The sequence below is a fragment of the Meleagris gallopavo genome, chromosome 5 (genome assembly GCF_000146605.3).
Source record: "Meleagris gallopavo isolate NT-WF06-2002-E0010 breed Aviagen turkey brand Nicholas breeding stock chromosome 5, Turkey_5.1, whole genome shotgun sequence".
Lineage (NCBI taxonomy): Eukaryota > Metazoa > Chordata > Aves > Galliformes > Phasianidae > Meleagris > Meleagris gallopavo.
Window position 1 is genome coordinate 14990877 of NC_015015.2, and position 13152 is coordinate 15004028.

Sequence of the window (13152 nt, forward strand, 5' to 3'; positions counted from 1 at the left end):
AAGAAGAGTTAAATCTCAAAAATAACTTCAAAGCCTGCTGGACTTTCCAGCCCCAAGGCTGCAAGATGGGGCCGGGGCTGGAAAACCCCGCTGGCGGCGTTTCGGGCCGCCCTTCGATCCGCGCTCCGTAGTGCGGATATCCCCACCGGCTCCGAAGGGCCCCGGCGGATCTCGAGGCGCGGCGCTAAGCGGTGTCCTCCCACCACGCAGCTGCGGAGCCGCAGCCTCCCTGCCGCTCCCTCTCACCGCGGCGGTTTCAGTTTCGTTTCCCCACGCGATTTCCAGGAAAGCCTCCGTCGCTATAAAAGCCCGGCCCCGGGGTGGTCCCGTCCCGTCCGGTCCGGACGCCGAGGAGCCGCGCAGCGATGGACAGCGAGGGGTAAGCGGCGCGGCCGTGTGCCCGCCGGCTGTCCGCGCGGCCCGGGAACTGACCGTACCGCCCGCAGGGACGCCCAGAAGCTGCGCTTCGGACCCTGGCTGCTGAACGCCGTCAGCAGCGGGCTGTACCACGGCCTCTGCTGGATCGACCAGGCCCGCTTTATCTTCCGCATCCCCTGGAAGCACAACGCCAGGAAGGATGTCACCAGCAGCGACGTGGAGATCTTCAAGGTGGGGGACTTAGAGATGGGCTGACTTCTGGGTGGTTGGGGTATCACTAGCAGTAACGTGGGGGGTGTTGAGGTCAGCGACCTCCAGCAGCCCAGTGATCTGTCTCTGAGGTGGGCAGCGGTGACCCAAGGGTGGGTGAGATTAGGGGGGGTTAACGGCAGCAACCCGAGGTCTGCAAGCTGGTTGGAAATGGGATGATCAACAGTGGTGATTCCGAGGTCTTTGAAGTGGCACGAGAAGTCTGTGGTCTTCAAGATGGGTGGATGAGGTGCACAGCCGCCCGGGGTGGTGGTGAGGTCACTGTCCCTGGAGGTGTGTGAGAATTGTGTGGATATGGCAATGAGGGATGTGGTCAGTGGGCATGGCGAGGATGGGTTGGTGGGCAGACGTGGTGATCTTAGTGGTCCTTTCCAACCTTAATGGTTCTGTGGTTCTAATCCTGTGGTCTTCGCGGTAGATGGGAATGGGGTGGTCACCAGTGGTGATGGCAAGGTCTTTGAAGTAGGATAGATGTGACTGGAGGACTGTAGTCTTCAAGGCAGGTGAGAATGGCAGTGCCCAGTGCTGGATGTTCCTGCTTGTACAAGGGCTGAGCCAGATGGATGTAGAGGGCCCTGTCACCTCGACCATCCTGCCACTCTGCAATTCCATTGGAGGGTGACTAGCAGTGACCCCAGGGTCTTCAAGTGGGTGGGACGAGGGGTGACCAGCAATGACCTCAACGCCTTCAGTATGGATGAGATGGGATAATCAGGGCTCGCATTTCCGGGGTCCCTGTGCTCACCTCTCCATGCCCACCAGGCCTGGGCGAAGGCCAGTGGAAGGTACGAGGGGAATGCTGAGGATCCAGCCAAATGGAAGACCAACTTCCGCTGCGCCCTGAGGAGCACCCACATGTTCACACTGCTGGAGGACCGCTCCAAGTGCAACAACGATCCGCACAAGGTCTATGCAGTTGCCTCAGGTGAGCCCAGGTTTGGAGGAAGCAACAAAATGAGGGCTGAGCTTGGGGCACCCCGCTCACCCTGCTCTCCTTCCAGCCATCCTCGATGTCAAAGGTTTTGGGGGCCCTGTGTCAGATGCCCCGCTGCAGCAGCCTCAGCCGCAGGTAATGGGATGGGCATAGCAGAAGGGGAGGGGGCCTGGTGCTGCTACTGCAGCACTGCAGCCCTCATCCTTGGCCTGGGCCCACAGCACCAGTGCCTCAGCCCTGTTCTGCTTTCCTCTGCAGCTGTTGCTTAACCACCATGATTTGGCCTCAGAAAACGCTCCCACAGGTAGGTCCCAGTCCCCTGTTTGTGTGTGGGGGCACCTCAGACTCAGCCTGGCAGTGGGATCGTGGTGGATTTGTCCCAGGACCGAGCCACTCTGGGGGTTGGGTGTGGGGTTGCTGATGGCTGGTGACCCCCCTGCTGTGCCCCACAGACAGTGCTGAAGGTGCTGCTGCACCAGCCCTGATGCAGGAGGATTTGGACGCACTGCAGTCCATACTGCAGCAATGCAACATCTCTGCCCTCGGCTCCCAGACAGCCCTCTGGGCACACACAGGTGAGACCAGGCCCACTTGTTCTGGGGGGAGCAGAGTGAGGTAAACCTCCACCCACCTACAATGCCTCTTTAGGGGATGCCTTGCCAGAGGATGCTCTGCTGCTTTCTGGCCCAGGTGGCTGCCTCCCTGTGCCACTGTTTCAGGATTGGAGGCACCTGGAGGAGCAGGGCACCTGCAGCCCCCCAGAGTCCCTGCTGCTGACTGACCAGCCCCTGCCTGGTGGGGACTGCAGGCAGGACGGGGCTGGGGGCCTCTCTGTGAGTGAGGAATGTGCTATCCCTGCACCATCCCCGGGTGAGCAGCTACTCTTCCAGCCTGCCAACCCCGCGCCCCCGCCACTGGCAGGTGACACAGGTGAGGGTTCCTCTATGAGGACACAGGTAAGGATCTGTCTGCGGGGATGAGGGGTTTTTGGGGCCGCCCCCACTAACAGCTGCTTCGTGCAGGAGAGCTGCCCCCCATCCTGGACATCACTATCTACTACCGAGGAAGGGTGGTCTACCAGGAGCAGGTGGTCGACAGCCGGTGGGTGCTGGCCTACCAGCCCCTGGACCCGGCAGTGGCCGAGCAGCGGCTGGTGCTGTTCCCCAGCCCCGAGGGCCTGGTCGACGCCAGGCAGCGGCACTACACTGAGGACTTACTGGGGGTGGCGGGGCTGCGGCTGGAGCAGCGTGCCGGCCAGCTCCTGGCCACTCGCCTGAAGAAGTGCAAGGTCTTCTGGGCCTTGTCACAGCAGCTTGAGGGTGGGGAACCCCCTCTCAACCTGCTCCACCGGGACCAGGAGACACCCATCTTTGACTTCAGTGTGTTTTGCACAGGTGAGTAGGGCCCCTTCCCATCCCAGTTTGGGGTTGAGGTGGTGGGGAGCACCCAACCAGAGTACCCACTGCCCTCGCTGGGGCCTGCCCTAAGTCCAAGCCCTGCCTCTCCTTGCAGAGCTCCGGGACTTCCGTGACAGCCGCAGGGAGCGCTCCCCTGACTTCACCATCTTCCTCTGCTTCGGGCAGTGCTTCTCCAGCACAAAGCCCAAGGAATCCAAGCTCATCCTGGTGAAGGTGAGTGGCCTTGAGGTGGCCTCAGAGACAGAGGGGAGATGAGTACTGTGGACTGGGACTCTCAGTACCGGGGGAGATGGATTGTCCTGTGCACCCCCCATTCTTTTTCTCATGGAGGGATGGGGCTGCATGGAGAAGCAACTGCCCCAAACCCCATACACAGCTGTGCCCGTGTGTTGTTGCAGCTGGTGCCCAAGTTCTGCGAGTACTGGTGTGAGCAGGTGCAGCGGGAAGGAGCCTCCTCCCTCAACAGTGGCAATGTCAGCCTGCAGCTCTCTGACTCCTTCAACCTCTTCGAGCTTATTGAGCAATACCACATGCAGACAGATTGACGCTCCCTTCCTGTGTTCCTCCCCCGGCCTCTGCTTCTTGCAAAGAATTTTCTGGCTCCGCTCGGTCAGCATTGGGCTGATTTCACCATTACAGAGGAGAAAAGAGCAGCATTTGCATCCACTCCCAGGCACATCTTGCTACCCTGCTCTAGCCAAGAGTGCTGTGGTGGTCAACACACCACAGGAGCAGCCAGCAGTAGAGCCAGCTCAGGAACTCTCCACTCCTCCAAAAGCTCTGCAAAAATCTTGATGGTTGGGAAAGCCTTTTCTCTGACTGTACAGCGCTTCAACCCCCTGGCACCAGCATGGTGTACAGTGGGGGTCCTTCCTTCCTCCTTCGCCTCCAGGACAGTTCCTGTGGACCTTGAGCTGGCACATAGCTTTCCAACAATTATCTGGAGTTTTTGGGGATGGTGATTCTTTACAGATTTACTTTTCTGAAGTTTTTTAAGTTTAAATGTATGTCTATATAAAGGTACTTCCCACTCGCTGGTGTTGCATAGCCCCCTAAATGTATCCTTTAGGCACTTCAAGTCAGCACATTTATTTATGCATTTATTGCCCTGCAGTAAGGATGTAAGTAGTACTTGTAAGCTCAGCATGCTGAGGAGAGTTTGACTTCAGCTTAAAAACAATTCTTTTGTCTTCCATTCAAGCTTCCCTTCCCCCTGGCCTGCAGTCACTCACTGGTGATGTTCTGAAAAAAACAAAGTGCTTGCATGACAGAGGCTATCCAGGTGATGATCTGCAGCATGGGGTTGCCTGAGGAGGATGTGAGCAGAAGCAAGGGGAGGGGACAGCCTACCTGCCGGGTGACATGGATGCTGCTGGGCCCAAAGGTGGTGGTGCCATAGCTGGTCACGTAGTAGTGGACAGGGGGCTGTGCTGGGGCTGTTTCTGGCTGCCTGGGCACTGTGTGGACAAAGAAAGGGTCCATCAGCTCTTAAGCAACTCAGCTCCAGTATACCCAGCAGTTGAGCCGTTATCCCCTAAGAATAAGCAGGAAGCCCTGCTGCTGCCAGGACAGCCAGTGTTAACCATTTTAGCCCATGGAGAGGAATTGCTTGGAGTACCTGTTTCCAGAAGGGGAGCCAGCATTCTCCACTGGACACAAACTCCTCACCACTTAGAGACACTAGATATGCCCCTTCACCTCTATGCGGCCCATTTAATTCCCCACTAGTAGTCAGATTGCTCTGGGGCTCTGCCTTCCCATGTAGCCCAAGACAGGACACCACCATCACCCACCTCCTTCTGGCTAGAGCTCTGCTCCACCACCACCAGCCTCACCTTTGGGTAAGAGCAGCTCTGCACCAAACCGATGCCCACATGTTCCACAGGTTTTAACATCTTCCTTTGTCCTGTGAAGGAAAAAGTCCCAGTTGACATTGCAACAGCACCCATCAGGTTCCAGCCCTCTGTGCTGAGCAAGCACATACATACATGGGGGTTTTGCCATCCATGTCTGGCCAGATGAGCTCTGCGGGACAGCCAGCCGTGCGACAAGGGGTCTTCACACACACATGCAGCCCTGGCCACTCTTCAGAGAGCTTCTGGATGATAAACACACCCGCCATGAGGAAGTCCCAAGCAAGCTGGAATGCTTCCAGACAAAAGGAGAGAGGCACGGTTACCCGCAGTAGCAATACAGGGGCCTGGGAGCCACATAACTTGCTTCCAGCCTCGTGGCCAACCACCACCAGATCAGGTGTACCACCACAGTTTGTCATCTTAACCAAACCATGGCAGCCTTCAAGGTCAACTTAAAGAGGCATCAAGAGAGTTACTTCCCTCAGACGGCCCTTTGCCTTGGTGCTCCCCACCTGTTGCTCCTGCTGGCTTCCTGCACCTCAGCTCCAGGTAGCTGTATGCCCGCTGGTTGTTCTCTTTAATCAGCAGAGGTTTGCCGTTGCATACGAGCAGGCAGGTTGCCTTGGCCACCCAATGTGTGGAGTAGAAGGAGCAAGATTTCACAAGGAACCTGCAAAGAGATTGCCTGTGGCTTTAACCACCCTCCTCCCCATTTATATCCCACAGTGGGAGAAAATGTGGCAATGGGATGACCTGAAAAATGTGAAACTAGTTTCAGCCAAAATAGAGCTAGAAGCTGAATGAGGACCATGGCTCAAGCAGCAGGAGCAGCCTGTTAAGGCAAGAGTTGCTTCCAGGTTTGGTTGTCTGATAAAACCCCAGATACAAGTGAAGTACCCTACAATGACAGGAGGCCTTCCAGAAACTGGAGGAGTCCCAGTGATAAGTGGTCCAGACCCAGAGGAAAGCAGGCCTTTCTCCACACTCTGTTCTAGTGGGACTGTGAGACCTGGAGGCATTCAAGGCCAGATTGGACGGCGCCCTGGGCAACCTGATCTGGTGGGTGGCAGTACTGCCCGTGACAAGAGGTTGGAACTGGGTGGGCTTTAAGGTCCCCTCCTACCCAATCCATTCTGTGATTCTATAATGCTTGGATTGGCACAAACTAGCTCTATAGCCTGCAAAACCCACCCCAGATGGCAGGTGAAACAGAAGGATCATTATCCTTGCTTGCATCTGGACAAGGGACATCACAGTGATTCATCCAGCGCTCCACAAGTCCAGGACAGGGCTAAGACTGTACCCTGATCTCCTGAGTCCTGGCTTCATGCCTTGGCTGTTACGTTCTCAACAGCTGAAGGCTTGCTGATGATCATACCCGCTCACCCAACCAACCCCAGTGAGTGCCCTGCCAACAGCCTCATCAGGGGGCTGGACAATACTGCGCACCTGTGGAAGAATCCCTCAGGTATCTCAGGTGAGAAATAGGTACGGATGTGGAGGTCCTCATGGTGATCTCCTCCCCACACCTCAGCAACCTCTTCAGTCTGGTTTAGGTAGGTTGGGAACAAGTACCAGGACTCACTTTGGTCCTGTGTTGTCTCCCATGTCCTCCCGGGCACAAACTCACTGGCCTGAGGATTGAGTGCTTTGGCTTGCCTCACCTCCAGGCAGAGCTCAAAGTGCTCCAGGAGGCTGAAGAGCTTCCCTTTCCCCCTGTGGGTCTTGTCCCCCATGATCTCCTCAAAGATGTCCTGCATCCCTTCCGAAAAGAGCTGGTACTTCACCAAAGCACGCACTGCCTGGTGGCACAGCATTGCCTTTGACTTGAAGGCCCACACCCAGTTGGACCTGTCCCTGATGGTGGCATGTTCCGCAATCAGCGTGTCCACAGAGATGCTCTCCAGCTGCTGGACCAGGCGGTCCCTCACAAGGAGCTGGGCAGGAAGAGAGAGAAATGAGAGGCTGTGATGAGAACAGCATGGCAAAGCTTGGGCCCTGCTGAGTCTTATTTCCCATGCTCACCTTGAACGTAGTTATTAGGAAGGTGGGCTGCAGAAAGACAGTGCTTTCCAGGTGCTTGATTTCTTCGTACCACACAAGAAGGCCAATGCGGTGGAGGTAGCGCAGGATATCCTGGAGAAGCTCTCTGTCCAAGTTGGCCAGGTGATCTCGCTGGGAGAGTTCGCTGAGCAGGTACTGGAGGTCCATCATGCCTAGAGGGAGATGTAGGTGCTCAGCATGCCCATCTTGAAGTGCAGCAGCCAAGCCAGCAGTCAAAGGCTGCTTTACAGGGCCAACAAGCATCAGCAGGGCCCAATGTCACACTGTCTCTAGGTAGCACTTGATATCAAAGATATGTATTAAATAAAATTTGCAAGACATAGGTTTGGAAGCCAAATAGAAACATTAAAACTGTTCATCTCCCTCCTGCAAGATACCATGAATTTAAAGTATTTATACAGGGCAAAGGGGAGAAAGTACAACATTACAGACTACACTGCCAGCTGAAAGTTCCTCCATCCGCAGGTTGACAGATACTGGCAGAGCCTTCATGTGAAGAAGAACTTGCCCTTTTTCCTTGCTTTTCCCTAGGCCTTGGAGTCAGATGCTTGCAATACATTAGATAATAGGAATTCCTTCCTTCTTTGAGAATTCAGGGCACTGGAACAGGCTAACCATAGAAGCTGCAGATGTCCCATCCCTGGAAGTATTACGGCCAGGTTGATCTGGCCTGTTGGAAGTGTCTTCATCTATGGCAGAGGTTGGAACTAGGTGATCTTTGAGGTCTCTTCCAACCCAAACCTACATCAGACAAAGCCAGGCAATGACAATGACTGCTCCTGCAAGATCTTCAGCAGCAATCCCACCAGCACACACAGAAGGACTTCAGAGAGCCTGTCTCTCTCAGAAAAGCAGTAAGGTAAGGGATGAGGAAGCACTCACCATGGTCTGCCATCTCCTCACTCTGGGTGATGTCCACAATGGCAGCTTCTACCTCCCGGTAGACGGGTGGCAGCACACGGACAACCTCAGGGAATAGCTCCTCATTCTTCACATGTTCCAGAATTGTGGCTTCAAGCTTTTTGATATCACGGTGATCTGTGCAGTTGACAGCAACCAGGTCTAAGATCTGAAAGAGAGAAAGCACATCTGCCAAAAGCAAAGCCAGCAGATACCACTGTGGTAGTAGCCAGTGAGGTGACAGGCGGGTCTCATGCTTCAGAGGCCACTAAGGAGGTGGAGTAAGGTGCTTGCCAGTAGGCATTTAGCAAATGCTGGATACCCTGCTGAGGAAAGCCAAGCAGCTATCTGTTTGCCCAGTGATGCTGGGTATCTTGGGATGGTTGCCACAATATATAGATAGCATGCTGAGCAATCACCTGGCTCAGCTTCAGTAAGAGTATGGCTTCAGACACATCCCGAAGTCCCTTCCAACCTGGCCTCCCCTGTCAGTCTACAAGGACAGAACAGCCTGTATAGCTGGGCACAGCATCCCTTCCATATAGAGGGCGCCTCCATCACCTTTACCACGAGGGCAGTAAGGCCATGGCACAGGCTACCCGGAGCAGCTGTGGATGCCCCATCCCTGGAGCTGCTCAAGGCCAGGATGGATGGAGCCATGGGCAGCCTGAGCTGGTGGGTGGCAGCCCTATCCCATGGCAGGGGGTTGGAACTGAGTAGACTTCTAAGGTCTTCTACTACCCAGTCCATTCTGTGATCCTATGATTATAGCTCTGCCTCTGTATTGCAGTGGTCCCCAGAAAACCATCCACCTGCATCATGGTATTTGAAAAATAAATTTCTTTCTACTATTTCTCCCCTACTGAAGGAGTGATGGACTAGGCTGAAAAAAACAAAGTGGATATGTCTTCATGCAACATGTAGTTGCCTCACACTTCTCCCCTGGCCCTTCCTACAAGCCATTAGCAGAGATACCCATCAGAGAGCAGCAGAAAGGAACCAGCAGTTCACAGCCAGCAGTTATAGCAGTATGCAATGTTGCCACCTCCATCCCAACCCCATGGAGCTGCTGCAGTAACTAGATGCCTGATTTGTCAGCAATGGGTAACCATTACCATTAGCACACTGTGTGGGGTGAAGGCAGACCATGAGGTGCCACCTCCTCATCAACTACCCTACTAAACCTGCCCATGTGAGCAAGCCCAAATCCTGCAAGCTTGCCTAGTTCCCCTTTCAGCTGCAGTAAATCCACAATGATCTCAGCCCTACAGTTAACGTGCAACTCTCCATCTCCTTCAGCCTCTCCCACTGGTCCACATAAACCTCAGGCTCCTCACTGTCCTCCAGATTGTTGATGAAGTGAGTGAGGTTGCTCTTCCTCTCTGCCAGCATAGCTGCGATCTTGGCCATGATGTTGGACCTCTTCTCCTCCACCTCTTGCTTCTGACAGCAGTCCACATGGGTTCCCACAGGAAGCACCACAGAGTTTGGGACTCGCATGAAAAGGTTGTTGATCCAGAAGCCAACAAGGTCCTTGAAAGCATCATCATTAGTTTGGTACCTGGAGAGGAAGAAAAAGAAAATCTCAGGTTCACATCTAATGCTTTTCCATAAGTGTAGGCTTAACCACGCACCCTGTGTTGTCCCAGGGACTAGCTGAAAAAGAACTCACATGTCCTAAGTTGTCATGGACTATATCCGAGGCCATCCTTCAGTTGCCCATCCTTAATCTAAGCCACTTAATGCTGGGGGCTGTAGCAGAGCCCTCCCCTGTTGTGGATGGGAGCAGGATTTCCCTGTACCAAAAAGCACAACCCTGATACTCTTTCAATTTTCAGGGAGCACCAGAAGCCATGTAGAGGCATTGACAAGGCAGAAAGCAAAGCTGACAACCACATAGATTAGCTTGTCACAAATTAAGATACATCTAGTGACTCAAAAGGGAGGAATTTTGTAAGGTGGCTTAATAAAATGTGTGGCCTACCGAAAGGAGGAGGCAGAGAGCTAGTTAAAACTTTGGAGAAAAGAGCACTAATCTAGGTGCAATGGATATGGCATCAACAATGGAAAATGAAGGAGAAAGGTTACCCAATTCAGATACATTTTCCTTCTCCCATTCTCCCCTGAATTCAGCTCTTACATGTGGAGGTTGATGACAAGGATGACGAGTGCCTGTGGCGTGATGAACACGTGGTGCGTCATGTAATACTCCAGCTGGCCAGCGAAGTCCCAGAAGAGAAAGGTGAAGTCTTCAATCCGGAACTCACTGATTTCTATCCCAACTGTTCGTTCTTCCTTGGGTACCAGTTTGGCTTGCCTCTGCTTCAGGCTTCTGCAGATGGTAGATTTCCCAGCCAGCGAGGCGCCCAGGAACATGGTCTTGATCCTCTTGTCCTCCTGCCCTGAACCGTCTTGAAGCTGGTTGAAATAATTCAGGATCTGCTGGATGCCACCAGCGCAGACCTCACTGGGTGGCTCCCTGAGCGGGTTCCCGTTGGCCTTGAACATTTTCAGGGATTGTCCCTGGAAGAGCTCCCTGGGGAGCTGGCGAAGGGCATTGTTCTGCACATGGAGCTCCTGTAGGTTTGCCAGCTGCAGGACAGCATGGGGGAAGGTTCGGAACAGGTTGTTGGAGATGTTGAGGTACTGGAGGCTGCCTCGACAAGCTGCCAGGTCTCTGGGAAGAGCACCAAGACGGTTGTTGTTCAGCCGCAAGTGTTTAAGCCTGGGGAGATGGCAGAAGATGCCCTCTGGGATGACCCGGATTTGGTTCTGATTCAGTTCAAGCTTCTCTAAATAGATCAGGCTCTGGATTTCATTGGGAAAGTCCACAATCTCGTTCTTGGATACAATGAGCTTCTTCAGATTGCCAAGTTTAGAAATGCCGGTTATGCTCCTGAGTTTGTTCCTGTCGAGGTCAAGGCTTTCCAGAGCAGGGTTACTGAGGACTGCTGGAGGCAGCACCCGCAGCCTTTGGGTGGAGAGCGTCACCTCCCGCAAACAGTCCTGCTCCTGACCTGGCATGTGGGACAGGAAGGGTAGGTAAGGACTGGTTGGAAGAGAGACTTTCACTCCTATGGCTGCAGGTCATCCAGTCCCTTGAGACCTTGAGCTTGGCAAAACTTTGAGACAGAAAAGCAGAAGTAAAACACAAGAACCGTCTGCACAGCACAACCACAGCAAGAGGATCTTGTCTGGACCTGAAAGCACACACAGTGGTAGAAGAAATGGTGCCCACCAGACTTTGACCAGAAACCCAAGAGCCACACAAACAGCTTTACTCTCAGTATGAGAACATCAGCAGCAGATTAATCTATCCTAATCTCAGCTGTGGGCCAGCAGGATGGAGCCGTCATGTGGAGGATTGCTGCTTTCCAAATAATTCACCCTCGCACTGCTGCTCAGCCCCAGATCCAGCCTGCAGCTGGGTGATGTGCTGAGGCCAGGACTGGTGAGCGCAGACACTTCCTCTCTCACATCCTCACCCTCCAGATGGGTGCTGCAATTCCTCTCATTGCTGCTGTTGCCCAGACTGATGCTGGGGAATAATGCAGGGACAGCGAGGGTTTTCCAGACAACAGGGAAGGTGAAGGGAGCTGCAGATGGGCTACAGGCAGCCCCAAAAGGGGCAAATTAAAGTAAAAGGATTTGCACGTGGGAAGAGAGTTACGGCAAGGGAATGAGGATGTCAAAACACCAGAACAAAACACGATTGAACTCGCTCTCCTCTCCCTTGTTTCACTTCCTTGCAAGATGATGCCAAGCACAGAACTCCCTTGTGCAAGATGCCCTGCTTGGGAATGACTCGCCAACTTTCATCACTACCAGCTAAGCCCAGAGTGTACAACCAGCCCGCCTGGAAAGCAAGCTCTGACCCTCTTGACCCTCTTCCAAGTACCTCTCCTTTGTTTCCTCCAGAAAGATAAGCCCTAGAATCCCCACCACCACCCGACTCAGGCCCTGTGAGCAGCACAAAGCTCTGGGCAGCTACTCACAGGCTCTGGGCTGGGCCATGGCTCTGTAGTGTGGCACTGGCTGGATCCTCCGTTTGCTCAGCCTCTCCCTTTCATTTCCTCCTCTTGCCTGGCTCCCCTCCTCCCTGTGCTCTGCCTGGCAACCCCACCCTCTCTTTCTCCATCCAACCCCAGGGCAGCTCCTAATAACCCAAGCACCAGCTTGGTCAGAAACCAAGCCCTCGTTCACCATGCTCAAGTAGCAAGAGGAAGGGATCCCAGTGTCCTATTTCCAAGTGCCTGGAATTTGGAGGATTTGGGAGCTGACCCCTTCTCAGGCCCTCTGCTATTTGCATTCTCTTTTCCTGTGCTTATCAGACAGAAAAGCAGCAAAACTGCATAGCAACTTGTTTCTACACAAAAACCCAGAGAGCTTATTCTTATAAAGATCTCCTCTTCCAAAGTCACTCTAGAGGTCATCTATGTGGGAGCAGGTCTCAAGTCAACCTCCATTGGTGGTGTTGACAACCAGGGAAAGGATAGCAACAAGCTACATTACTACCCAACTGTAGCATGCATTCAATAGACAGAACTTCTTCCACTAAGTAGGTGGAAGCACCCAATCCAAGGAAGTCAACCAGAAAACAAAAATAATGCCAACAGAACATCCCGTATACTAGAAAAATAATTTGTGTAACATGTTGGAAAAGGCATTTTTAGGTGTGTTTCTCAGCATAAGCCAGCCCCTGGGACAGGCAATTTCATGAGTTTATTTTCAAGTAGACAGATTTTCAGTAGATAGAATGAAAGAATCAGTATTCTTCCTCAAGTAACTTAAGGATAAGCACTTGCACTATGGGTTTTTCAGCTTCAGTGCTCTTCTAGGCAATGGAGGTGCAGATATAATTAAAATATAACAGCACTAACAGTATATGCACTGCTGATATATCTTTGTGCCAGGCTATAATCTTTACTGCTAATTCAAGGCTACGATCCACCAAACACTTAATGCAGAAAATCAGTCTGAGGAGAAAACAGTGTTTGTTATGGTCTCTCTCGTCAACAGCATAGTTGTTTCCATTATTTAATTAAGCTTTATTTTTCACACTAGCTACCCTTCTTTGTGTATGTGGGTTACTCCAGAATCATTCCTACGACAACCCAAAGGTGCTTCATTTTCAGCTTAAGTATATTCACAACGTAGATCACACTCTCCTCTTGTATCAACAATGCCACAAAGGTTTCTGAACTTTATTTTGTCAAGAATTCTATAAGCAGCATTTCTATTTACAATCCCATACCTATCAGTTAGGTATATATTGGAGAAAAAGTTTAGCTTTAAAACTAAGACTTCTCTTCCAGATATTCTCTTGAGGTAC

General features: G+C 52.8%; 2 protein-coding genes across 4 annotated transcripts; one reads left to right on the top strand and one right to left on the bottom strand.

The window, feature by feature from the left end:
- Positions 1 to 217: 217 nt before the first annotated feature.
- IRF7 (interferon regulatory factor 7) lies at positions 218 to 4035 on the top strand. Its single transcript, XM_003206312.4, has 10 exons — positions 218 to 379; positions 447 to 609; positions 1411 to 1573; positions 1650 to 1717; positions 1841 to 1886; positions 2035 to 2157; positions 2231 to 2512; positions 2605 to 2976; positions 3095 to 3213; positions 3399 to 4035. Exons 1-10 carry the CDS (start codon positions 366 to 368, stop codon positions 3543 to 3545), a joined length of 1497 nt encoding a protein of 498 aa, XP_003206360.1. The 5' UTR covers positions 218 to 365; the 3' UTR covers positions 3546 to 4035.
- Positions 4036 to 4075: 40 nt separating this feature from the next.
- LOC100546403 (malignant fibrous histiocytoma-amplified sequence 1 homolog) lies at positions 4076 to 12915 on the bottom strand. 3 transcript variants are annotated; one of them, XM_003206318.4, is made up of 11 exons: positions 11816 to 12915; positions 9961 to 10837; positions 9090 to 9381; positions 7803 to 7989; positions 6882 to 7072; positions 6306 to 6793; positions 5369 to 5526; positions 4989 to 5148; positions 4836 to 4906; positions 4351 to 4457; positions 4076 to 4242 (listed from the first exon to the last, which is right to left on the bottom strand). In XM_003206318.4, exons 1-11 carry the CDS (start codon positions 12024 to 12026, stop codon positions 4225 to 4227), a joined length of 2760 nt encoding a protein of 919 aa, XP_003206366.2. In that variant the 5' UTR covers positions 12027 to 12915; the 3' UTR covers positions 4076 to 4224. The 3 variants fall into 3 exon arrangements, with proteins under 3 accessions (XP_003206366.2, XP_031409324.1, XP_031409325.1); XM_031553464.1 differs by having other exon boundaries at positions 9961 to 10942; XM_031553465.1 differs by lacking the exon at positions 11816 to 12915 and having other exon boundaries at positions 9961 to 11779.
- Between the last annotated feature and the right edge of the window lie 237 nt (positions 12916 to 13152).

Bases quoted from the DNA above. Each gene is read 5' to 3' on its own strand.
- IRF7 (XM_003206312.4), top strand. The intron at 610-1,410 runs GTGGGGGACTTA...CATGCCCACCAG, and splicing joins GCGACGTGGAGATCTTCAAG to GCCTGGGCGAAGGCCAGTGG. The intron at 3,214-3,398 runs GTGAGTGGCCTT...GTGTTGTTGCAG, and splicing joins CCAAGCTCATCCTGGTGAAG to CTGGTGCCCAAGTTCTGCGA.
- LOC100546403 (XM_003206318.4), bottom strand. From the start codon at position 12,026: ATGGTGAACGAGGGCTTGGTTTCTGACCAAGCTGGTGCTTGGGTTATT. The intron at 9,382-9,960 runs GTAAGAGCTGAA...CTTCCTCTCCAG, and splicing joins CTTGTCATCAACCTCCACAT to GTACCAAACTAATGATGATG. The intron at 5,527-6,305 runs GTGCGCAGTATT...ATCTCTTTGCAG, and splicing joins CCTGAGGGATTCTTCCACAG to GTTCCTTGTGAAATCTTGCT.